Genomic DNA, 27,143 nt, shown 5'->3' with positions numbered 1-27,143 from the left:
TCAAATAGTTCAGGAGGGTCAAAATTCACTTTATTTTTTTCCATTTTCAAAGCTTTCATGATTTTTGCAATTTTGATTTTTTTTATAATGAGAAGATAACACCATACATGATTATTTTGAGTTATTTTGCCTCCTTAGAAAAACTTTCAAGTATATCTTTATTCTTAAAATTTTGATTTTCAAAATGTTTTTCCTTATATTAAATAAAAATGCAATTCCATTTCTTCTGTAGGTGAATGGTGACTTTGGGGAAAAAGGGAAAAAAAAAATCATGCCCTTGACATGTTCCCTCCGACAGTTGCTTACTTTGGAGGCAGTTAATATATGTTTTACCTAAAAAATACCAGGTTAAGTTTTCTAGTTTACTAGATTAAAAGAAGTTGGGATTCTTAACATATGTGGGTAAATAAAATTCAATGTCTCTATGAAGAATATAAGAGGCTTGAAAATAAATCATGCACAGGAGGAAACATTCTCAGTGAGAAATAAACATGACTTGGAACCCTTGGGGATTCCCAGGAGCTTAGGAGCTCTTTTCAAGGAAGACGAGTATCCAGTGCAGAGTTCTCCTTCATGTATTCATTTCCCTGCTCCAATCAAGCATTTTAAATAAAGTTTTAGGTAAGATCAGAGATATGTAAATCTCTCTCTCTCTCTCTCTCTCACACACACACACACACACACACACACACACACACACACACACACACACACACACACTTGACTCATTCTCCACATTTACTTCCAGCCACTCCAGTTTCTTCTACACTATGATTTTGGATAAAGTCAGTTGTACAGAAATCACACACATGCACACGCGTGCACACACACACACAAACACACACACTTCATCCCCACCTCCATCCCCATTCACTCCCAGCTGCTCCAGTTTCTACTGTAGTATGAGGCACCAAACAGCTTTGATAAAGGACCTCATTACAAGCAGGAGCCGCCCCATCTTCATTTTTCTTCTCCAGAATCTAAACAGCTGGGGCTCTGGGAGTTCACGATGAAAGGAGAGTTCTAGAAAACCTCTGGTTTTGGATGCCAGAAAGAGAGAAAATGAACAACAGGCTAGCTAGGAAGCTGATCTTTCGCTTTCTACGCAGAGGAAGATTGTCGGCCCCAGTCCCTCCTGGGTTTGGCTTTGTGAATATTAAGCTTCCTAGCTCATGAGCCCTTGAAATGCCACATAGGAATCTGCTTAGACGATGAGTCATTATCTTCTGAAAGGCAGACTTTTCAGCACGTCATGCATTCTTTAGTAGGGTCTGGCAGGTGCTGACTCAGCATACGAAGTGTTCCCTTTACCGTTTTGTATACTCAATCCTTACCTACAAACCAGGGAACATTTCATCCTGAGAGCAATCCTTTTGGGCAGACACTTTTATCCACAATTTATAATCAGAAAATGAAGATTTATAGAGAATAGCTGGTAAGTAGCATTACTGGGATTCAATCCTCAATTTCTGATTTAAGTCTTACTAAATCTTATGTGGGAACTTCTCTTGGGGCCACTTGATGTCTCTGAGACCATGGAGATTGGGGGCAGGAAGGATTTTGGGGAAAATGTCTATTTAGAGATGTTTCCAAACTCTGCTCTATTCCACTAAATAAAAAAGCAATTTTCTTTTTCCTTCTCTTATTGTACAAAAAGTACTACCTTTGCCAGATGTTAAATCCAGTAATTTAGGATTAATATGCTGTATACTCTAGTTTATGAAAGATTTTAACAGTGTTTCCCTATAGGGATGGTCATGAATTTCAATGAATAAAGCGACAGCAATGCCTTTAGAAGGCAGACTATTTTGAAATCTGGGGATTCCCTGACTTCTTATATTATATCAAATTATAATTTAAAAATAGATACACATAAAAATAATAATGAAATGTTAAAAATAGTAAGCATATATATAGATAGATATTTTAACCTAGGAAATTTACTAATGGCCAACAATGAGAATATGTTGGTAACCCTTGATGAATTAGTATCTATACTAACATCATAAAAACAGCACTTTAAAAAAAGTACCCAGTAAGAATAAAATTAGCTTTTAAATTAATTATCAAATTACTGTAATATTGCTCATGACTTCAATTGGGAACCACTCCTCTGTTCTACTAGGAAAGTTCTGGGAAGTTTAATGAGGCTTTGAAAAACTGATGGCAAATTTACTAAGCTTTCTGAGTAATGAAGTGAGAATTTATGAATTTCTACTTTCAGAGAAAAAAATATAACCAGTTTTGGTATTATAACATTGTCTTTGTATAGCCATAAAACAACAAAAACAAAAAATAAAGTATATTTCCCCAACTCTTGTCCTTTTTAAGTATTTCTAAGACTTTCACAATGAAAAATTTAAATACTATTTAGAACTTTTAATCTTGTCATACGCACAGCAACTCAATCATATTCCCCAAACAGCATCTCTTGTGAAATAAGAAATAAGCTCTGGCTTTAATGTATTCGCCTTGTAACCTGGGATATATTATATACTATGAGAGTATGTCTTATTTAAAGCTGTCGTCTTATCACATATAGCAAGAACTGAGTCCCTTTACTAAACTATTTCATCAGTTTTTTTTAAATACAGCTTTTTGATGATATCTTAGACATATAAAACTATGTGTTTAAGGTGCATGAGTTGATGTTCTGATAAATGTATGCACTGTAAAAAGCATACCACAATCAAACTAATTCATATACCACAACCTCTATAACAACTAGAGTGTATGCTAGGCGTGGTTTACTGACTACCTATCCTTGCGGCAAATGTCAAATATTTCATATCATTGCCTACCATCATCGAATTACTCATTAGATCTCTATTAATCTTGTATAACTTGAGCAAACTCTGAGAGAGAGTGGAGGATAAGGAAGCCTGGAGTCCTGCAGTCCATGGGGTTGCAAAGAGTTGAACATGACTTAGCAACTGAACAATCACCACAAATCTTGCATAAGGGAAATCGATATATTTTCAAGATATAGATTTCAATTAATTTGGAAAAATATCCAGAAGTGGGATTGCTGGATAATGTGCCACCCCTATTTACCTCTTTAGAGGAACCCTCATACTGATTTCTATAAGAGTGGTACCAATTTACATTCCCACCGGAGATTCACAAGGGTTTCTTTCCTTCTTATCTTTGCCTACATTATTATCTTTGTCATTTTGTTGATAGTTGCCCAAGTTGGTGTAAGGTGATATCTCACTGTGTTTTTGAATTGTGTTACCCTGAGATTTAGAAATATTGAGCAAATTCTTATGTATTTGATAGCTATTTACATTTCTTTTTTAGAGAAGTATCTATTAGACCCTAGCTCATTTTAACTGTATTATTTGTATTTTGGTATTGAGTAGTATGAGTTCCTTATATATTTTGCAAATTAACTCATTATTGGATGCATGGTTTGCAAATAAAATTTTTTCACATTACTTAGAATGGTTTTTAAAAATTTTCTTTGCTATGCAAATCATTTTAATTTGATATACTACCACTTGTCTGTTTTGGTTTTTGTTGCCTCTGCTTTTATATCATATATCATATTTTGAATCATATCCAAAATATTATTGTCAAGATCAATGTCAAGAAGTTTTTTCCCTATGTTTTCTCCCAGGAGTTTTATAGTATCAGGTATTATGGTGAAGTCTTTAGTTTATTCCTTCTTATTTCTGTGTTATCCATTGTATATTTCTAAATTTGTTTATATATCTCTTTTTTCTTTATCTAACAGTTTTTGAGTTTGTTTTTCTTTTAAAAAATAGAACTTCGAGATTTAATAAAAGTGGGGTATTGAAGTCTCTTTTTGCTGTTGTTCACTTGGTAAGTGGACATTAGCAGATGGTCAATACTGAAATCAGATTGATTATATTCTCTGCAGCCAAAGATGGAAATGCTCTATACAGTCAGCAAAAACAAGATCAGGAGCTGACTGTGGCTCAGATCATGAACTCCTTATTGCCAAATTCAGACTTAAATTCAAGAAAGTAGAGAAAACCACTAAACCATTCAGGTATGACCTAAATCAAATCCCTTACAGTCATACAGTAGAAGCGACAAGCAGATTCAAGGGACTAGATCTGATAGACAGAGTGCCTGAAGAACTATGGACAGAGGTTTGTGACATTGTACAGGAGGCAGGGATCAAGACCATTCCCAAGAAAAAGAAATGCAAAAAGGCAAAATGGTTGTTTGAGGAGGGCTTACAAATAGCTGAGAAAAGAAGAGAAGCTAAAGGCAAAGGAAAAAAGGAAAGATATACCCATCTGAATGCAGAGTTCCAAAGAATAGAAAGGAGAGATAAGAAAGCCTTCCTCAGTGATCAATGAAAAGAAAAAGGAAAACAATAGAATGGGAAAGACTAGAGAGCTCTTTAAGGAATTAGAGATACCAAGGGAATATTTCATGCAAAGATGGGGACAATAAAGAACAGGAATGCTATGGACCTAACAGAAGCAGAAGATACTAAGAAGAGGCAACAAGAATACACAAAAGAACTATACAAAAGAGATATTCATAAGCCAGATAACCATGCTGGTGTGACCATTCACCTAGAGCCAGACATCCTGGAATGAGAAGTCAAGTGGGCCTTAGGAAGCATCACTGTGAACAAAGCCAGTGGAGGTGATGGAATTCCAGTTGAGCTATTTCAAATCCTAAAAGATGATGCTGTGAAAATGTTGCACTCAATATGCCGGCAAATTTGGAAAACTCATTAGTGGCCACAGGAGTAGGAAAGGTCAGTTTTCATTTCAATCCTAAAGAAAGGCAATGCCAAATAATGGTCCAATCACTGCACAATTGCACTCATCTCACAAGCTAGCTCAAAAAGTAATGCTCAAAATTCTCCAAGTCAGGCTTCAACAGTATGTGAACCAAGAACTTCCAGATGTTCAAGCCGGATTTGGAAAAGGCAGAGGAACCAGAGATCAAATGGTTAACATCTAATGGATCATAGAAAAAGCAAGAGAATTCCAGGAAAACTTCTACTTTATTGATTATGCCAAAGCATTTGACTGTGTAGATCACAACAAACTGTGGAAAATTCTGAAAGAGATGGGAATACCAGACCACCTTAACTGCCTCCTGAGAAATCTGTATGCAGGTCAGGAAGCAATAGTTAGAACCCAGACATGGAACAAAGGACTGGTTCCAAATTGGGAAAGGAGTACATCAAGGCTGTATATTGTCACCCTGCTTATTTAACTAATATGCAAAGTACATCATGAGAAATGCTGGGCTGGAAGAAGCACAAGCTGGAATCAAGATTGCCGGGAGAAATATCAATAACCTCAGATATGCAGATGACACCATCCTCATGGCAGAAAGTGAAGAAAAATAAAGAGTCTCTTGATGAAGGTGAAAAAGGAGAGTGAAAAAGCTGGCTTAAAACTCAATATTCAAAAAACAAAGATCATGGCATCCATCCCCATTACTTCATGACAAATAGTTGGGGAAACAATGGAACCAATGAGCAACTTAATTTTCTTGGACTCCAAAATCACTGCAGATGGTGACTGCAGCCATGAAATTAAAAGATGCTTGCTCTTGGAAGAAAAGCTATGACCAACCTAGACAGCATATTAAAAAGCAAAGACATTACTTTGCAGACAAAGGTCCATCTAGTCAAAGTTATGGTTTCTCCAGTAGTCATGTATGGATGTGACAGTTGGACTATAAAGAAAGCTGAATGCTGAAGAGCTGATGCTTTTTAACTGTGATGTTGGAGAAGACTCTGGAGAGTGCCTTGGACTGCAAGGAGATCCAACCAGTCAATCCCAAAGGAAATCAGTCCTGAACGTTCACTGATAGGACTGATGCTGAAGCTGAAACTCCAATACTTTGACCACCTGATGTGAAGAACTGACTGATTGGAAAAGACCCTGATCCTAGGAAAGACTGAAGGCAGGAGGAAAAGGGGACAACAGAAGATGGAATGGTTGGATGGCAACACTGACTCAATGGAAGTGAGTTTGTTTGAGCAAGCTCTGGGAGTTGGTGATAGACATGGAGGCCTGGCATGCTGCAGTCCATGAGGCCACAGAGTCAGATGTGACTGAGTGACTGAAGTGAACTGACTGAGTTGGTAAGTTGTGCCCCAGTCTTTTTTATCTCATGGGCTACATCATGTAGGATTCCCTTCCTGCACTATCTCCCGAAATTTGCTCAAATTCATGTCCAGTGAGTCGGTGATGCCATCTAACCATCTCATCCTCTGATGGCCCTTCTTTTGTCCTCAGTCTTTCCCAGCATCAGTGTCTTTCCCAATGAGTCAGCTCTTTGTATCAGGTGGCCAAAGTATTGGAGCCCTAGCATCAGTCCTTCCAGTGAATACTCAGGGTTGATTTCCTTTATGATTGGCTGGTTTGATCTTCTTGCAGTCCAAGGGACTCTCAAGAATCTTCAGTACCATAATTGAAAAGTATCAGTTCTTTGGCATTCAGCCTTCTTTATGGTCCAACTCTCACATCCATACATGACTACTGGAAAAAAAACATAGCTTTAACTAGATGGACCTTTGTCGGCAAAGTGATGTCTTTGAAGTCTCTTACTATGGTTGCATTTCTGTCAATTTTTCTCTTCATATATGTCAATATTTTTATATATTAGGTGCTCTGATGTTAAGCACATATATACTGATAATTGTTATAACTTTTTGTTGAATTGACCCCTTTTTCATTATATAACTTTCTCTATACTTTGAACAGTACTTTAAAGTCTATTTTGTTTTATTCAAGTAGAGTATCTGACATAAGGTAAGAGAAAAATGAAGTGAAATCATACAGAATATATTCTCTGACTAACTGTATCATACTAGTAATCAATTCTAGAAATATAGCAAAAAAAACTCCAGATACATAGAACATAAACATCACACTTCTTAAGAGGAAATCCATCTGTTAAAGAGGAAGACTTGAGGGAAATTAAAAATACATGAGTTGAATAAAAATAGAAATACAATATATCAAAATTTGTGGAATACAGTCCTAAGAAGGAAATTCTGGAATTAAATTTTTATATTAGAAACAAAAAAGTTTTGAGTCAACCATTTTAAAATTCCACTTGAGAAATCAGATAAAGAAAAGCAATATGAAACCAAAGCATCCAAAGAGAAGTAAATAATAAAGGTGAGAGCAGAATTCATCAAGCATCACAGAGCTCAACTGAGGAAATAAAGGAGAACTATTAGTTCTTTGAATAGTCTCTCACAAGACTGACAGATAAATAGAAAGAAGGCACCAATTATTAACATCGGGAGTGAATTAGGGATGCTATTACAGAATCTGCACACTTCAAAGTGACAATAAGGAAATACTATGAAAAAGTCTACACATGTAAATTTGACAGCTTAGATAAAATTGATGAAGACCTTCGAAAGTAAAAATTACTACAGATCATCTGATAGGAATAGATAATTCGAATAGTTACCTACTAAGTAAGTTGAACTCATAGTTTAAAAAAATCCTCAAAATGAAATCTTCTGACTGACATGGTTCTACCAGACAACTTTACTAAACTTTTAGGGAAGAATCAATAACAATGGTATACAATATCTTCCAGAAAATAAAAAATGAGGAGGAACATTTTCAGCTCATTTTATTCCAGCTTGTTCCAATACCAAAATTAGGCAAAAGACAGTACCAAACCAACCAGCCAACCAAACAAAAAACAACAAAAAAGCCCCCAAAGACCAATAACTCTCATAGATGTAAAAGCAAAAATACTTAAAATTTTGACAAATAAAATTCAGCCACATATGTAAAAATTCCACATCATTATTAACTAGGGTTTATTCCAGTTGTAAGACAGGGTCAGTATCTGAAAATCCATTAATATATTCTGTTGCATTAAGAAGCCAAACAAGAAAACTGACAATGTCATATTAATTGATATTCATTCATAATAAAACCTTCAGAAAAATATGGGGCCTAGCTTAACCTGAGAAAATAATTCTATTAGACCACTGACTCAGCTGGTAAAGAATCCTTCTGCAATACGGGAGACCTGGGTCGATCCCTGGGTTGGGAAGATCTCCTAGAGAAGGGAAAGGCTACTCATTCCAGTATTCTGGCCTGGAGAATTCCATGGACTATACAGTCCATGGGGTCGCAAAGAGTCGGACACAACTGAGCAACTTTCACTTACTCACTTGGTGAAAAGCTAAATGATTTTCCCTAAAATAAGGAACAAATGAAGGATGTCCACACTCATTACTGGTATTCAATATAGCATTTAAATTTGTAGGCAAGAAAAAGATAGCAATGCTATATGAATCTGAAAAAAGAAACTTTTTCCTTATTTCCATATGTCTTAGTAATCTATATAAATAAACTGGAAGAATTTTAAAAAGCATAAATAGAAACAAAAGACCTAAATTAATAATATATATATATGTGTGTGTGTATATATATATACAGGTTTCAGGATGCAATGTAAATAAACAAATGTTAATTATATTGCTACATATTAATTAATATTTGGGAAATGAAAAATTTTAAGATGTTTATATTCTCTCAAAAAAAAGAATAAATAGTTTATCTAAGTTTAACAAAATATGCATAGGTTCTATATAATGAAAACTACACAATACTGAAGAAATCAATCAAAAGTTCAAAAAAAATAGAAAAACAGTCTGTTTTCATTGCTTTAAGAAAGCATAGTAAAGATGTCAATTCTCCTGAAATTGATATCCGTCATGCTCTCCCTCCTGAGGGGCCTCTGAGATTATTCATGGATATACAGAGGGTAATTCTGAAATGTCCATGGAAACACAAAGAAACGAGAAGAACTAAAGCAGTTTTGAAAGATAACCATAAAGGGGACAGAACCATCCGTTTCAAGGGTTGTTGTTTAGCTACTGTGTCAAAGAATGAATGATACTAGCAAAGTGACGGATGCAAAAAAGCACCAAGAAGTAGTACCACCGAGGTAGGACCAGGCGATTTTCCAACGAAGCTGCTGAAATAATTCAACAGAGGAAGAACGGTCTTTACAATAAATGGTGGTGTTGTAACCAGATAACCACAGGCAAAACAGAGAAGATCAGTCAAACCCCACAACTTATAGGAAAAAAAAATAGACTCAAATGTATCATATATAACTGTCAATGGCAAGCTTATAATACATTTTGAAAGTGGCATAAGAGAAAACATTTGGCCCTTGGGGGTGCTGAAGAATTTTTTACATGACACTAAAAATCATTATTTCGAAGAGAAAGAACTGATAATTTGGTTTCTAAAAATCTTTAAATTTCTCTGCAAGATACATGATACACTGTTAAGAAGATGAAACACAAATTACAAACTGTAAGAAAATATTTGCAAACATTACATCTAACAAATCCTCATATACAAAATATTGAATTGGCCAAGAAATTTGCTTGGGTTTTTTCCAAACTTCTTGGCCAATCCAGTATATAATAACTCATAAAACTCTTACACAAAACAAATCACAAAATACAATTTGAAAACAGGAATAAGTAGGAAGAGATGTTTCACCAAAGGGGACATAAATACTTAGAAAATAGTCATGTAAGAAGTTGTTCAGCACTGCTAGTCATTCAGTTCAGTTCAGTTGCTCAGTCATGTCTGACTCTTTGTGACCTCATGGACTGCAACACACCAGGCTTCCCTATCCATCATCAACTCCCAGAGCTGGTTCAAACACATGCCCATTGAGTCGGTGATGCCACCCAACAAACCCATCCTCTTCTCCTCCCACCTTCAATCTTTCCCAGCATCAGGGTCTTTTCCCATGAGTCAGTTCTTTGTACCAGGTGGCCAAAGTATTGACGTTCAACTTCAGCATCTTTCAACTTTCAGATGAATATTCTATTCAGGATTGATTTCTTTTGCAGTTGACTTATTTGATCTCCTTGAAGTCCAAGTGACTCTCAAGAGTCTTCTCCAACACCACAGTTCCAAAAGCACCAATTCTTCAGTGCCCAGCTTTATTTATAGGCCAACTCTCACATCCACACGTGACTACTGGAAAAACCATAGCTTTGACCAGATAGACCTTTGTCAGCAAAGTAATGTCTCTGCTTTTTAATATGCTGTCTAGGTTTGTTATAGCTTTTCTTCCAAGGAGCAAGTGTCTTTTAATTTCATGGCTGCAAGTCACCATGTGCAGTGATTTTGGAAACCTCCCGCGTGCCCTCCTGCCCCCCAAAAATCACTACTAGTCATTAGGGAATGAAAATTAAAACTATGATGAGAACTTCTGAAAACAAAAGTAGTGACCATTCCAAATGCTGGGGAGGATGTAAGGAGGCTGAGTTTCTGGTACATTGTTGAAGGGAATGCAAAATGTCACAGCTACTCTGCATGGTAATTTGGCATTTTCTTTAAAACTAAATAAACATTTTCCATATGACTGAGCAACTGCCCTCCTAGGCATTTATTCCAGAAATAAACTCTCATGTCTACACAATGACTAAATGATGGACCAGGAAATATTAAATTAAATGAAATAGAGACAGTTATGACCCGCCTGTTTCCAGGCAAGCATCAGGTTAAGCCTTAGCAATGCTGGGTTGTAAGACACATTCGTTACACTTACATGTTCTTGATCTAGTGGGGAAGGCACAGTGGTGAATAACAACCACATAGGGTGGACGCCAGTGTTACAACAGACATGAAGTAATAGCACATATATCATACAATATGCAAGAGAAGTTTCTGTCCCTGTCTTGGGGTTCCTGTCTCTAACCTCATTACAATTTTAAAAATAATATAAATTAATTGTCCAAGGAATTTGATAAGTGACACAAACTTGGATTATGGTTATACATGTGAATTTCTTAAATATGGACAGAACAGTTTACATATATAAGTAATCACCTTTACTAACTAGACTTCTAACAATAACAACTGCTATTTGTTAATACTTCCTCTATGTTTATGCTACAATCTTTGAAGAGGAAATCATTCCTGCGTGATTTATTATCTTCCATATGCCAGGTTCCATGGGTATTTATTCCTTACATTTTTCCTGCAAGGCAGCAGTCATAATTTGGTGAATTGCCCAGGTCATGTAGCTGGGAAATGGTAAAGAAGAGAGTTTTACTCAAGTTTTTCTTCAGTCACTAAGTCATGTCCAACTCTTTGTGACCCCACGGACTGCAGCAACACCAGGCTTCCCTGCCCTTCATCATCTCCCAGAGTTTGCTCAACCTCATGTCCATTGAGTCAGTGAATGCATCCAACCATCTCATCGTCTGTCGCCCCTTTCTTCTCCTGCCGTCAATCTTTCCCAGCATCGGAGTCTTTTCCAATGAGTCTACTCTCAGCATCAGGTACTTAAAGTTACCTGATCTTAATTTTCTTTTCACTGTATTGTGCTGCCTATTCCCTCATTTAGAAAAAGTGAAGAAATGCTGAATTCTCAAGTGACATCAGTTTATAAGTTTTGTGATGTGATATGTGCTGGCATTCTTCCTGCTTTCCTCCTGTGAAGGAGCTTCTGATTACTGCTCACATGTTACTGTGATAAAGGTTACGAAATAGCAACTGTACTAGTTTTAATAGTGAATATGAACTCGGTGGTACTGGCAGAGGCAATGCACACCAGAACGGCTAAATGATTCTATAGAGCTGGCTGCTGTTCTGATTGGCTGGTTTTAAAACAGTGTCCATGATTAATTTGGTATTTTCAGTATTACCCATCTAGGTCTTTTTCTTCCTCATTTTATATAAGGTGGTGACTTTGAATAAGTCTGGCAATTCACCTATGGTCACACTGTTTCATTGGCCTTGAAACCTCTCTTTTCACTACTCAAAAATTATCTAAATTTAAGGAGGAGTACCTGGTGGCTCAGATGGCAAAGAATGTGCCTGCAATGCAAGACACCTGGGTTTGATCACTAGGTTGGGAAGAACCCCTGGAGGAGGGCATGGCAACCCACTCCAGTGTTCTTGCCTGGGGAATCCTATGGACAGAGGAGTCTTGTAGGTTATAGTCTATGGGGGTCACAAAGAGTTGGACATGACTTAGCCACTAACACTACTAAGTTCAAGGAAAAACATTCAATAAATAGCTTCTGAAACTATTTCTTACTAAATGAACTTATGAAGTATTATGTAAAACATGCTAACCATAAAAAGCAGCATTTTGAAGCTGCTGCTGCTGCTGCTGCTACTAAGTCGCTTCAGTTGTGTCCGACTCTGTGCGACCCCATAGACGGCAGCCCACCAGGCTCCCCCATCCCTGGGATTCTCCAGGCAAGAGTACTGGAGTGGGGTGCCATCGCCTTCTCCTTTTCGAAGCTGGCAGACAACTAATAAATAGAATAGTTAAGGAAGCAGTAAGTATATGAGCTACATTAACGAAGTCTAAATACAATAGTTACTAGTCATTTCACGGCATTTATCTTTTTTGCTTCATGTTGCAGACTAAGGATTTGTTAGCACATTAAAAATATCAGATGAGAAGGAGTTTATCAAATCAAACATATTAACTAGTGGTTGACACTCCACGTTTGCCCGAAGAACACGGAACTGACAACGCTGACACCACTCACCATGTTAAGATTCCCGAGTGTCAAAGTGGGAAATCCGCCAAAACTTAAAGATACATCCTTTTGGAGAGTAGAGATCATTCTTATAGTGACACCAAGACGCAACTGGAAGAGCAGTGTGCGTGATGACACAGAGCAATGATCCACCCATGGCAGCCGGGGGCGCGGAGTTGGGGTGCCCACAGGCAGGTCTGCATTTAGGAACCAGGCGAGGCGGGGTGAGGACACGAGAGTCAGGAGGGAGAGGGTGATGGTACCCAGGCCTCCGTCCACACTGACCGGAGACAGATGTGAAAAACAGCTGGACAGAAGCCGGCAGAAAGGAGTCGCTCCACAGCCCCCTCACAGCACCGAGGAGCAGGTGCTGAGAGGAGTCAAGGGACAAGCTCAGGGCAGGGGTGGGCACTCTGATAGGGTCAGAACCAAGCAGACTGAGAGAAGAGTCCAGACAAAAGCAGGAGCAGCCGTGAGAAGGAAGCTGTCTTGCTAAAAGGAGAGCAAGAGCCTCTGGTCTGCACAGAGCAGGGCTGCAGAGCCCGGATGGGAGTCAGGAAGGGTCTGTCCTTTGGAGGCTCTGAATGTCAGCCAAACCTCCCCTGGACTTAATAGGTACTGGGATGTAACTGAATTATGGTCATTTTAAGTCAGAGTTGAAAATTTATATCTGAGTTTTCATTTCCATAGAATTCATTTTTCACTTTGGTATTCATTATTTATTCTCTCTTCCCCACTGAAATAATATATTTATAACCCATTCTAACCCAAAGACTGTTGGTGTGAATTTCACGGTAGGGCAAAGGAAGTCCTTCAGATTTTGAATATCTACAAATACAAAATCATAAACATAAAAGTAGTGAATCTTTCTGATATATTTCAGAATACTGAAAGTCTACATGAAGCAAAGCAAAAAAATCACTCATTTATTCATTTTGTTTAACAGAATAACATACAAAAACATGAATTGATTTTAAAAATATTTTTTAGGAATTGGTATTTATATCCAAAGGTTTCCCAGGTGGTGTTAGTAGCAAAGAACCCCCTGTCAATGCAGGAGATGTCAGAGGAGTGGGTTTGATCCCTGGGTTGGGAAGCTCCCCTGGAGGAAGGAATGGAAACCTGCTCCAGTATTCTTGCCTGGAGAATCCCACGGACAGAGGAGCCTGGCCAGCTGCAGTCCATGAGATCACAAAGAGGACACGACTCAGTGAGCACAGACATACACTCATTCATATCCAAAGAGGGAACAAATAGTGATAGAATATCTTTTATAAATTATTATTTAGAACGTGAAACCACCAAGAAAATGTTTCAGTTCCCAGAATATTATTTTAGTGTGACAGAAATACAGTTCACAAAAATTAAAACTAAGAAATGAAATGTTGTATGTAATTTATTCTCAAGTACCCATTTCAGTGAAAATCTGTCATTAAAATTTTAAAGTGAATCTATTTTTTTGGTCATGAGAGCTACTCCAAGGTAAACAAAAAACATGTGTTTTTGCACTTATGGGTCTCCTAAATTTTCTCCCCTCTGTTTCTTAATGGCATGAATGCAGTTGGAGGTGGTTTGTGTGATGAATTTGGGTTTACCTTTGCTTCAATCTGTTTAGTATCTGGATTCTGAAACAAAAATTTGATTTTGCTCTTGCCGTCATCGGAGGAACCTTTCAGCTGAGAAAACTTATACCTCCAAAGTACCGCCTAACGAGAAAAGAAAAAATAGGTGAGTCAGTGCAGCTCATCTCTGTATTTAAATGGAGAGATTGCTCTTTTAACTGGTAAAAGTAACCATACTAAGTTAGTCCTATATATCCCAGCATTAAAAAGTAAACTAAAATATGCTTATCAAAGGCTATAATTTAGTAATCAGTATATACTTAATTCCCCAAAGCAACATTAATTTCCATGAAATAATCATTTAAATATATATGTGAATAAATTAATTTGAATATCTCATTTTACATAACCATGAAATAAAAGCCATGCCAGGGAATCAGCAAAAACACCTATCATCCATTTCTTTGTTTTTCTACCATAGTAGCAACAAGGTGATTTTCAACTGATTACTCCACAGAACTTCCTCTTGAAGCACAAGCTAACAGTCAGACCCACATCTTTGTCAAGATAAAAGGACACCCGAGTGAGTGACTACAAGGAAGCATCTTAGAAACATCATTCATCTGGCAGTGGTGAGAGAGGGGACAAAGAGGCAGGGAACTCTCCCAGACCACTGAAGGCCCCCGGTTCCAGACCTGTCCTATTCATGAAACTGTTCCAGACCTGTTCATGAGACTGCAGGTGTCTTGAGAGGAGGGAAGGTATCCTTTTCTCTGTACCTTGTGTTTCTCAACTGTCAAAGCACAGAGTCGATGCATAAAAAGAGTGTGTAATAAACACAAGGAGAAGGCAGGCCTGGCCGATGCTGCAGGAATCCAAATGAGAAGGACTGCCTGCACTGGTCAGGGTGCACCCTCCAGGTTTTTTTTCTTTAGGGGGAGTTGTTGAGGAAGAGGCCAGGGCACAGGACACAATTTAGGTTCCTTTTGATAATGGAGAGAGGAATGCAGGGGAGTCAGAATGAGATGGACAACAAGCAGTAGGGTGGACCCACGGTGCTCAAGGGCTCAGGATGCATCCTGAGGTATCTGAGCTAGAGTCAACAGAACAGAAACTCACCAGCATCAGGCCAGGGGCCCAAGATTTGATGAAACTTCCTGATCAAACATTTTAATTTATTTTCCTATAATGTCTGTATGTATCAGTATTTCCATCAAATAAATGGAACCTTTACAGAGGTTTAAACAGATGATCACTTTGACAATTTATTTGGACTCTCTTAAAAGAAAAGGAGAAAAAACAAACAAACAAACAGAAAAAGTCTTTCTAAAATGTAGGCCTTGTGGGTTGTTTTGCAATAGCTTAAAGTCATGGAACTCTTCACTATGATCTTGTGTGGCCCTGCATGGCATGGCTCATAGCTTCTCTGAGTTCCGCAAATCCCCACATCATGACAAGGGGCACTGATTACAGAGTACTTACTATAATCGTATCTATGTAAATTTTAGAATAATCACGATACACATGGAAAAACAGGCTCTTGCTCATGTTTCTACCTGCTGCCGGATGTGGTGTGCTGTTATTCATAACTTACTAATCTTATACTGAGTAACTTCACATGCCATCTACATAATAAAGACTGGCAGAAAATTTTGGTTTTGCTGGTATAAATTTCTTGGATCCTTGGGGGTTTGTTTCTATGTTGTTTATTGTTGGTTGTTGCTTTGTTTCTGGTAACATGATGAAATTCAGCCACATTTATGACTCATATTAGCAATTCTCTGTAGAAATCAGCCCTTTGCCAGTGATTTCTTTGTGGCATATGCATACAACTTTGCCAGCTTAATGGAGAGCAACAGCTCTGGGGAGAACAGGAAATGAGTTTACTGAGATGGCTACATCTAAGTCAATATACCTGACAATGTAATAAGCCACCACTGCTTTATTCTCCTCCAGGTTGTCTGAAGGCTGCTCCACTGACAGAGACTAAGCACTTTATTAAATATCCGCTAAATTAACACAGGAGCCCTAAGACGTTTTATTTTTGAGGCAGTGCTATTCTTCAATTTGACTAATTTGATTTCTAAGCTTAGCTATGAACTTTATTACTACAAGTCAATCATTTTCATTTTTTCCCTAAGTATGATTTTAAAATCACATCAAAAATTACATTCTTTGCAATTCAAAGAAATCTTTATTCCTAGAAATTGACTCAAATGTAAAGGCGTTCATGAAATTAGCAACATATAACAAGTTACCTTGGGATGAGTGGTCTTTCTGTGCTGAATTGAACTGATTTAGTTACACGCTTCCAGGCTGCCTTGAACTCCCTTTGCTGAGAACCAGTGAGCCTCCATCCTATAATTCTAACATACTACCTGTGCTGTGTGCCTAGTCACTCAGTCATCCAACTCCTTGCGTTCCCACAGACTGTAGCCACCAGGCTCCTCTGTCTACGCTATTTCTCCAGGCAAGAATACTGGAGTGGGTTGCCTCGCCCTCCTCCAAGGGATCTTCCCAACCCAGGGATCGAACCCAGGTCTCCTGCATTGCAGGTGGATTCTTTCCCATCTGAGCCACCAGAGAAGCCCACACTACCTATAAAACTACAAAAAAAAAAGTTTCCCCATTTTTGATATTGGAAATGTGGACTCAGAAAAATAGTAGAAGAATACTTTGTTTAAAAAAATTGTTCTGAAAGAAGAAAATTTCCCTTTACTGTGAGGTCATACCTTTAGTAAAAGAGAATATATGTACGTGTTGTGCTTAGTCACTCAGTCGTGCCTGACTCTTTGCGACCCTATGGTCTGTAGCCTGCCAGGCTCCTCTGTCCATGGGGATTCTCCAGGCAAGGATGCCGGAGTGGGTTTCCATGCCCTTCTCCAGGGGAATCGTCCCAACCCAGGGATTGAACTCAGGTCTCCCATATTGCAGGCGGATTCTTTACCATCTGAGCCTCCCAGGGAAGCCCATCCATGTATAATACATGGATATATATGTGTATATGGGGCTTCCCTGATGGCTCAGACAGTAAAGAATCTGCCTGCAATGCAGGAGACTCAGGTTCAGTCCCTTGGGAAGATCCCCTTGGAGAAGGGAATGGCTACCCGCTCCAGTATAAACACTTTATATGTTGTAATGTTTTGTGGTAAAACATTTGTTTTATTAAAATCCAAACTTCTATTTTTCTCTAAGCAGATTCAGGCATAATTTATCTCCTATTAATAAAGTTTGACACCTGATCACCAGGCAGCCTGCTGACAGTAGTTGGAAGCAGTTTCAGTTGTTCTCAGCATATGACGCCTGCCTCATGTTTGAGCTGACGGGGTACCCTACCTTGGTCGCAGCGTCGAAGCAGATGAAGCCAGTGCTGAAGTCAATCGTGAGCCCCATCAAGTGACCCTCCAGCACACATGCATATGTCTTGCACTGAACAGAACAGAGAACTGTTACTTTCAGGGGACTGACCCAACATCAGGGTGAAGAGCCCACTTTCACCAGACTGTCATACTGCCTGTGACAGGTTCCTTATATGATTAATAACACAACAGCAGACTTTACTTCAGCAACAGCTGTAGAAGAAAGCCGGTCTGACTGACATCCTGATGTTAACAGAGCACGAGCTGAACGGTTGTGGATCTGCCTGGGGGATGCGGGGTTCCGTTTCCCATTCTACTCCAGGTGACCTTGTCTTGACCTTGTGCCACTTTGATGCCCTTCACTCTCTTGGCAATAAAACTATACACATATTTTTGGGTGTAGGCAAGGTGGTATTAAATCATTATATTCTGTAGCTAAGTATTACTGCATTTTTATTAAACTAAAAGTGAGTTATTTGAAAGTTATTGTCATTTTATCAATATTATTAGAGAGAGCTCTCAGGCACACAAACATATTTACTAACCAGGTCAAGAACACTACGACCTTAAGAATCTCTGTATGTTCATCGATTGGTACAAGTTACGTCCTAAAGACATTTACCCTTGCCTATTATTTGTGCAAACTTATTGATTCTTCTAAATCAATAATTAATGATTGTTCACACTGAGATCAGACTAAATTATAATTTTAGTTACAAAAATATTTTGGGAAGACTAGTTAAATATAGATGCTGAGATACAAAGAATAACAGATAAGAAATCAAACTGGGGATTATATGAAATGATGCATGTTTATGTTATAGGCTGGTTTTACTTGCACTTAATTGCAAACTGAAGTGGGATATTCAAATCATGAAAAATACTTGTAATTAACAAACAAAGGGGAAAGAGAGAGGACGAAAGAGAGAGGGACCTCTACCAACCTTATATCCTATTTGTGTTTATAATACTGGATATGAAAGTATCGATACATTAAGTGAGCCTCATTCTGACCATTGTTTTGCTGAGTTACTAAGTTGTGTCCAACTCTTTTGTGACCCCATAGACTGCAGCACGCCAGACTCCTCTGTCCAACTATGCTACTGCTGCTAAGTCACTTCAGTCGTGTCCGACTCTGTGCGACCCCATAGATGGCAGCCCACCAGGCTCCCCCGTCCCTGGGATTCTCCAGGCAAGAACACTGGAGTGGGTTGCCATTTCCTTCTCCAATGCATGAAAGTGAAACGTGAAAGTGAAGTCGCTCAGTTGTGTCCAACCCTCAGCGACCCCATGGACTGCCGCCTTCCAGGCTCCTCCGTCCATGGGATTTTCCAGGCAAGAGTACTGGAATGGGGTGCCATCGCCTTCTCTGCTGTCCAACTATAACAATGGCCAAATGTATCAAGTTGCCTCAACCAGACAGGTATATTGATGTGCTTAAGCCCAGTTTACATAGGAAAGTTATGACCATGTCAAATTATTCTTTTGAAGTTCAGTTTTTCAAAAAAGTAGATTAAAAAGCAAATTTAATGGGTCTTTTAAGTTGATTTGGGGGCTTCCTGGGTGGCTCAGTGGTAAAGAATCCATTTGCAATGCTGGAGACACAGAAGACATGGGTTGGAGGTTGAATTTCTGGATGGGGAAGATCCCCTGGAGGAGGAAATGACAACTCACTCCAGTATTCTTTCCTGAAGAATCCCATGGACAGAGGAGCCTGGTGGGCTACAGTCTATGGGGTTAGAAAGAGTCAGAAATGACTCAAAGCACAGCAAATTGATTTTGGGGTGTAATTTTATTTAGTACATGAGCACCTTCCATACTTGCATCCAACCATTGTCACTTTATTAAAACTACTATCAAATATAAGGAGCATCCAAGGTTGCCTGATTTCCTCTAAACTATACATGATTGTTTTCTGTTTTCAAATGACATTATTTAAAAAATACATGCCAAGTGAAAACACCTTCAATAGAGAGCATTAACAGTTATCTTATTAAGAACACAATTGTGAATTAAATTACATTACTTCAATAATAATTATATTAAAACAGATGATATAAGTTGAAACCCCTAAAAGTTTTATTCTATGATTATAGTCTTAATAAACATATAATGAACATACTTGTATGTTTGAATATGGAAATATTTGATTTATTGTTTAATTTCTGTTTATTTCATAATAAAATTGAATTACAGCTAGAAAAGTGCAAAAAATTATCATTCTTAGAAAAGTTAAATTTGCACTTAATTATATATCAATATATATACATATATCAGTTCAGTCGCTCAGTCGTGTCTGACTCTTTGTGACCTCATGAATTGCAGCACACCAGGCCTCCCTGCCCATCACCAACTCCCAGAGTTCACTCAAACTCATGTCCATCAAGTTAGTGATGCCATCCAGCCATCTCATCCTTGGTCGTCCCCTTCTCCTCCTGCCCCCAATCCCTCCCAGCATCAAAGGCTTTTCCAATGAGTCAGCTCTTCGCATGAGGTGGCCAAAGTACTGGAGTTTCAGCTTTAGCATCATTCCTTCCAAAGAACACCCAGGGCTGATCTCCTTCAGAATGGACTGGTTGGATCTCCTTGCAGTCCAAGGGACTCTCAACAGTCCTCTCCAACACCACAGTTCAAAAGCATCAATTCTTCAGCACTCAGCCTTCTTCACAGTCCAACTCTCACATCCATGCATGACTACTGGAAAAACCATAGCCTTGACTAGACAGGCCTTTGTTAGCAAAGTAATGTCTCTGCTTTTGAATATGCTATCTAGGTTGGTCATAACTTTTCTTCCAAGAAGTAAACATCTTTTAATTTCATGGCTGCAATCACCATCTGCAGTATATATATTTATATATTGTAAATATATAATCATGTAAATTATATATTATATGAAAGTGAAAAAAGTGAAAGTGTGAGTTGCTCAGTCATTTCGGACTCTTCGTGACCCCATGGACTGTAGGGTCCTCTGTCCATGGTATTTTCCAGGCAAGAATACAACAGTGGGTTGCCATCCCCTTCTACAGGGACGATATATTTGTTATATATTATGTATGATTATATGTAATATAATTATGATATATAATGATTATATATTAATTTGCAGGATTTTATATATTATTACATAACATTTGAAGATACATCAAAAATAAAATTATTTTTCATATGCCCTTTTGGATGACAGCTAAATGTCTATAGTGGATAAAAAACACAATGAAAGTCTGAAATAAATAACTTCAAGAGAAATCAATTTTTGAATGTTATACACTTCACTGAAAGCCTTATTTTAAAAAGGCTGTATTATTTTAGATTGAATTAGTGTAAAGTAAACAATAATTATCCATGCCTTACCATTTTATTCACTTACTCTGGGGAAATGTTTCAAAAACTGTACAAATAAAAACTAAAAATAACAGTAAATTAACTAGGCTTAATTGTGGTACTTTGAATACTAGGGAAATGTAAGTTGTAATTCATATAAATTGTCATATTTTGATTAATATAAAATGTTAATTTTTGATGTTCATTACATTTTCTTCTGTCACCCTGGGAAGTATGGTTAAATTTTAAGATGCTAATTTAAATGACAATTAGGATGTTTAGAAATATCTCCAACAGTTAATTATCTATTAAATAAATATATAGATATTTGCATGAATACTAAGTACATTAGTGATCAGAAAATATTTAAATAGATAAAGGAATAGATTAGAAGGTAGAAAGTGTTAAAATGCAGTCTTCTTAATGAAAACTGATTTCAAAATAAACATAATTTATTAATTCTTAGTAATTCATCAACTCACTGGACATGAGTTTGAATAAGCTCCAGGAGACGTGAAGGCCAGGGTAGTCTGGTGTGCTGCAGTCCGTGGGATCACAAAGGATCAGACACGACTGAGCGACTGAACAACAACGAAACACCTGTTTCACAATGAGACGTGTCTCCTCTTTATTTCATTTAATTATCAACTTTAGTTGAAGTGGAAATACTAGGAAATAAGAGTAAAACACATAAACTTCTTCATGTACATATTTTTACATGCTTGAATTTTGAAAATAACAGATGCACAGTGACCAGTCATTGGTTATTTCTGGTGGAGCACACAAGGGGAAGTTATAAAATGCGCAAAACAACAAAAAGCTAAAAAGACATTAACTATTTTACTTTCACTTATATATGCATCTTAAATTCCTATTGTGAATATGTAAGGTGCCAGTCAAAAAAATGCATTGCTCAGGACGTCAGCTTATAGAATATGAGGTCCAAGTTTAAAAAAAGTAAAATAGAATGAAACAACACAATTTTATCTCTATCTCATTTCTAAACATTAGAGACTTGAAAATCTTAAATTGAAACCAGCAAGTAGAAATTGCTGTGTATTTGTTTCCAAGTGAAGTGTAATATTCCAGCGAAATGATAATAAGGAAAACCTAAAACTATCAAAATAAGTTAAAAAAAGTCAACTCCTATACAGCTTCATAAAATGCTTTAAAATAGTCTTAGGGGTTGACACTTACAATATTAATAAAATAATATTTAAGATATTTCTCATCTTTCCACTTTTGATATGAAAAATCTATTTACTAAATTGAGGTTCTATCCAAGTAGATTATTGAAACAACATGTCTTAGTTACTTTAACATTTTTAGATACATGCATATCAGCAAAATATTAGAAAATGTTAATTGAGCAATGAAAAAATGATAAATGAGTCTTCTCCTTGTCTCTTCCCCTGATTGTCATGTCACATTGTTGTGACTTGATGGATTGAATATAAAAATTTGTAGTCAGAAAAAAATTAATACATGTCACAAATCAGTTCAATGTAATTGGAAAAGTATGCATCCAGGTCCATTGTTACAGGCAACTATCCAGATAATAATGATGTGTTGTTGCCATCAGACATTTCACATATAAGAAATAAAGTTTAGTAAACACCTGCTGATTACTTGTGAGTACAAAATGCACTGACTTCAGTCAGTAGAGAAATAAAATACTCCCAGAAACCTACAACTCAGTGTGAGAAAAACAAATACAGATCACTCCAACTCATGCAGAGTGTGGACAGACCTACGGAAAAAGACAAAAGAGATACTGCATTCTGGAGGTGGTTGGGGGCAAGCTTGAATAGGACCGATGAGGAGGAACAGTGGTGGGCACATGGCAGGGCAGACTGGGAGTCAGGAAAATCGTCCTCCCTGGTGTGACCTCTGAGAAGACTTCAAATTCATCTGTGTGGTTTTGGAGGGTAGTGATGAATACAAGGCTTTCCAGCAAGAAAGAGACTTGTGAGTGAATAAAATCATTCTGGCTGGAAATTAAGTGGTTGTGATTGGAGACCAGGAAATGGCTTTTGTAAACAATTAATTAAAGTAAGAACATTTCTGTTTTAGATGTCATGTATGGATGTCAGAGTTTGGCCATAAAGAAGGCTGAGTGCCAAAGAATTGATGCTTTTAAACTGAGGTGTTGGAGAAGATGCTTCAGAGTCCCTTGGACTGCAAGGAGATCCAGTCTATCCTAAAGGAGATCAGTCCTGAGCGTTCACTGGAAGGACTGACGCTGAACCTGAAGCTCCAATACTTTGGGCACCTAATGTGAAGAGCCAACTCATTAGAAAAGATCCTGATGCTGGGAAAGATTGCAGGCAGGAGGAGAAGGGGATGACAGAGGATGAGATGGACGGATGGCATCACCAACTCAGTGACGTGAGTTTGAGCAAGCTCTAGGAGATGGTGATGGACAGGGAAGCCTGGAGTGCTGCAGTCCATGGGGTTGCAAAGAGTCGGACACAACTCACTGACTGAACAACAACAGCAAGATTCTAATTAAATTTAGAAAGGTGTTTTTGATGGGTGGTAGGAAATAGGCTAGAAAGATCAAATTATAGAAAAATTAAAATGCTTTCAGAGTTGTGTTGCACCTCATTTAAACAATGGCCAATGACTGAACATTTGAGCCTCACAGAACTGGATTTTCATGTTCACTTGAATTTATATCAGAACTCTAGGGAGGGGTCATGCATCCTGGGGATCACAGGTCCTCTGCTTTCACAGACCCTCACCTGTATCCGCTCCACCTCCAGGAAGGTTGCTGTTTGGAAGGCTCGTTCCCACTGGGCAAGGTCAGAGTCGAGCTCCACTGAGAAGTACAGGTCCTCCCCAGACTCGGACTGCACAGTGAAGCAGTGTCTCCGCCGGTCCAGCAGGTCACTGTCCTGATGGAAACTTGGAGTTATGCAGACTGGCACATACTTGAGCTACTGACCCAGTCACCCCTGGGTCAGTGTTGACCACTGTGTGGTGGAGACGCTGTAGTAACAAGGATTCTACCCTCTGAAATCACTAATTCTTCATTACAATGGTCACAGAGGACAATTTCCAGTCCTCAAAGTCCATAACTGACACATTTCCTTTCTGAACTGACACTGAAGAATTTCTGGCTTCAACTCTTCCTAGCAAGAGTAGTTATCAAAGCATTGACTGCATGAGATTCCATTTCTCACTGGACAGGTGGATAACACACAATGCTCCTTTTTCCTTCCAGAGCTGTGAAGATGATGAGATTAAGCAATACTTATTAATGTAATTTATAAGTTTTAAGGCGATTATAAGCATGGTATCTTTTACTGAGTTGATTTCTATAATCCTTAAACTATCATGGGAATATTCTATTAGCTGAGACATGAAAAAACTGAGTCTAACATGTTTCAGAAATTTTACTGCTTTTTAAAAGCTACACATTTCCCTTACTTGCTGCCCTTACTTACATAACTGTAATTCATTAAGTCAAAAGGACTTTGACATGGCAATTTCTTGATCTTAGTAGAAGTTTTCAACTAATATGGTCACACATCTATATGCGAAGCAACTTCAGGGATGTTACAAGGTGAAAAGAATGCAGCTAAGAACTGACAAAAAATTGTAGAAGAGAAAGTTGAGGAAATGACTCAGTGTTATAAATCTGCTTCTGTACATCACAAAATGAAAAAAAACTGTGTCCTTTTCAGCCAATATGACCAATGTGGGAAAACAGCATGCATTTTCAATGATATTAACTCAACAATTACAAAATTTCAATTCTTCTGTGCTTTGCAGAAATTCATCAAGAGTAGGTGAAAGTAATATACATGAACGCAAGTATTTCCATTTTTATAGCTACAGGAGATGCCAAGATATTGAAATTACTTTTTTAATAAAATGTCACTGAATACCTACTGGAATAATTATTTTCAAAATTATCTATTCTTTAAATTATTATTCATATATTCACTAACCGAAGGGGTGTGGGGAAGGGGGATATCAGGACCCCGGCGGACCCTCTGCCTTCCAACCTGCCCTCTGTCACAGCCTGGATAAGGATCCCCCTGTTGAAATCTAGCCACTCGGCCTGGCTTGTACTCCTTCACTAGCTTAACATCTCTTAGATTCAGCTGTTGACAGGAAACTTGGAGGAAATTCCTACTTAAAAAGAGTAGAGTTCCAGTAGAGACAAGTAGCCCTCACGGACAATGCTGCATACCTACCTTCAAGGGGAGAAATGCTTTATACCTAAACTTTTAAAAAAGTATACAGCATATAAACAAAATATGATTATCAAAAGAAGCTTTTTTATCTCTGATTTACATTGTTGATTTCTTATTTAGTATAATGAATCAGTTTTCATTATTACTTTGATTGATATCAGCATTTCCCCCCCTAGGACATTGTTATGAAGCAAACAGAAGCTTTGCTACAATAAATTACCATAACTAGCACTAGAAAAGCAAACAAACAAAGGACACATGAAAACAATAATGCTAATTTCTTATAATATTATTCAGGGTTGACTTTCAATACTGCCTATTGAGATTAATGGTTTTAATTAATAGCTATAAGATTCATCTTCAGATTTCTAATCTAATATTCTACTTCAGAGGATAATTACATCATACTAAAAAGAATCATCAAGTCCATGCTTTGAAATCCAAAGAATATATGGTTTTTAGGACAAATATCCATCCAGCAGGGAGAAGTGTACTACCTCTTCCTAAAAATGTGGGCATTGAAGGGTCATAAACAGCCAGAATCATGGCTAGTTATTTGTCCCTGCCTTTACGAAATAATCCAAAGTCCTCCCTTTAAATAGTTCCTAAAAAGAATAAAATTCCTACTCTCAGCTTTTAATACTTGGTATGTGAAGATTGTTCTTCAGTCTCCTAATACACCTTTTTAGAAAATAGAATCTTTTGCAGAAGTAGTACAAATAAAAATAGTTTATAAGATATAGCCAGATGAAAATAACCTGTTAAGGTCCTGGCTGAAAAACCCTGCCCCCCTCAACAACAGGGCTTCCTGGCTGGCTCAGTGGTAAAGAATCCACCTGCCAATGAAGGAGAGGGGGGTTCAATCTCTGGGTCTGGAAGATCCCCTGGAGAAGGAAATGGCAACCCACTCCAGTATTCTTGCCTGGAGAATCCCATGGACAGAGGAGTCTGGTGGGCTACAGTCCATGGGGTCGCAAAAAGTCCAACACAACTGAGCACACACACACATTCTTTAAAGTATGCAAAGGAGAAGTAACACAAAGCAGACAGTGCTCAGAGTGTGTGGCTGAGTTTCTTTAAGAAATACTATCAATTGCAAAAGTTGACATCATTCTAAAGAAACAACTAGCAAAATGGATACAAAAGCTATCTGGAATTTTACTGAATTCTCAGGGACTTCCTATTGCAACAATCCTGTGTACAGCACAGAAGTGTGACTGGTTTATGATAGCTGAATATGCAGCTCTACACTCCGAGAAACAATGTAACTGTGAGACTTAAACATATTACATATGTGTGTGTGTGTGTGTACACACACACACACACATCTTTCTTTGCATATACCTTTTTACTTTCTACATTCTCTAATTCCAAGTCTTATTCAGATCTTTCTCTTCTGCATTTTACACAGCAAATACAACTCTGGTAATAACCGAAGCTTAAAGTCAGACTCTCCAGTTGACCTTCTACTTCATCCTCCAAGGACCCGACAAACTTCCCCTTGTGTCCCTCTCCCACGGAGGGACCTTGGAATCTGCTTAAGACTTATCTAAGTCGATGTGCATTTCTCACCACTCTATCTTTTCTCTTATGTATTTTTCTTTTCCATGTCTTCACCTCGTATTTTCCTTCATATCCAGGCAATGTTTATTTTCATAAACTGCCTGTGAACCCAGGACCCCAACTGGCCAAGCAAAGCCTTTACAATCAACACCACTTTTTGGTCCTACCTTCAGGATCTTACACATGATCTCGTAAACTGAAAAAGTTTTCTCTGCTCGGGTCCAGTCCCACGTGGTCACCTTGAAAAGATGAGAAAAGAGCTCATCATGTGTTTTAGAAAGATGGCCGCTGCTTTGCTCTATTAATACCCACGGTGCGCCCATGAAGTTCTCATACGCGGGCAAGGCAGCCTGAGCTGTGAGGTTTTCCTCATGCTGTGTTTCTGCCTCTGCTCCCCCCAGTTTCACACTGTGTCTCTTCCTCTTTCAGCAGGCATTTCATATTATAAGCAACAACTTCCCATTGCTCGGTGTCTGGACATATTTTAAGTAGTGTGTACGTCGCTGCTGCTAAGTCGCGTCAGTCGTGTCCGACTCTCTGTGACCCCATAGACAGCAGTCCACTAGGTTCCTCTGTCCCTGGGATTCTCCAGGCAAGAACACTGGAGTGTGTTGCCATT

At 38.1% G+C, this 27,143-nt stretch overlaps 1 protein-coding gene and 1 long non-coding RNA gene across 3 annotated transcripts in view; one reads left to right on the top strand and one right to left on the bottom strand.

The window, feature by feature from the left end:
* SNTG1 (syntrophin gamma 1) overlaps positions 1-27,143 on the bottom strand; it is a 408,779-nt gene that overhangs the window by 7,063 nt on the left and 374,573 nt on the right. For both annotated transcript variants that reach the window (XM_060393389.1, XM_027973279.3), the window contains exons 15-18: positions 26,692-26,763; positions 23,501-23,653; positions 17,413-17,505; positions 14,110-14,220 (exon numbers count right to left, since the gene is read on the bottom strand). In XM_060393389.1, the coding sequence (XP_060249372.1) occupies positions 14,110-14,220; positions 17,413-17,505; positions 23,501-23,653; positions 26,692-26,763 (429 nt within the window). The remainder of the gene's footprint in view (positions 1-14,109; positions 14,221-17,412; positions 17,506-23,500; positions 23,654-26,691; positions 26,764-27,143) is intronic.
* LOC132657168 (uncharacterized) lies at positions 1,297-15,726 on the top strand. Its single transcript, XR_009594943.1, has 3 exons — positions 1,297-1,435; positions 14,130-14,242; positions 14,558-15,726. It is a non-coding gene; the product is annotated as an uncharacterized LOC132657168 (long non-coding RNA).

This window comes from Ovis aries, chromosome 9, assembly GCF_016772045.2.
Source record: "Ovis aries strain OAR_USU_Benz2616 breed Rambouillet chromosome 9, ARS-UI_Ramb_v3.0, whole genome shotgun sequence".
In the NCBI taxonomy this organism is placed as follows: Eukaryota; Metazoa; Chordata; class Mammalia; order Artiodactyla; family Bovidae; genus Ovis; species Ovis aries.
The sequence above is the reverse complement of the archived record's forward strand: the minus strand, read 5'-3'. Positions and strand labels throughout refer to the sequence as shown.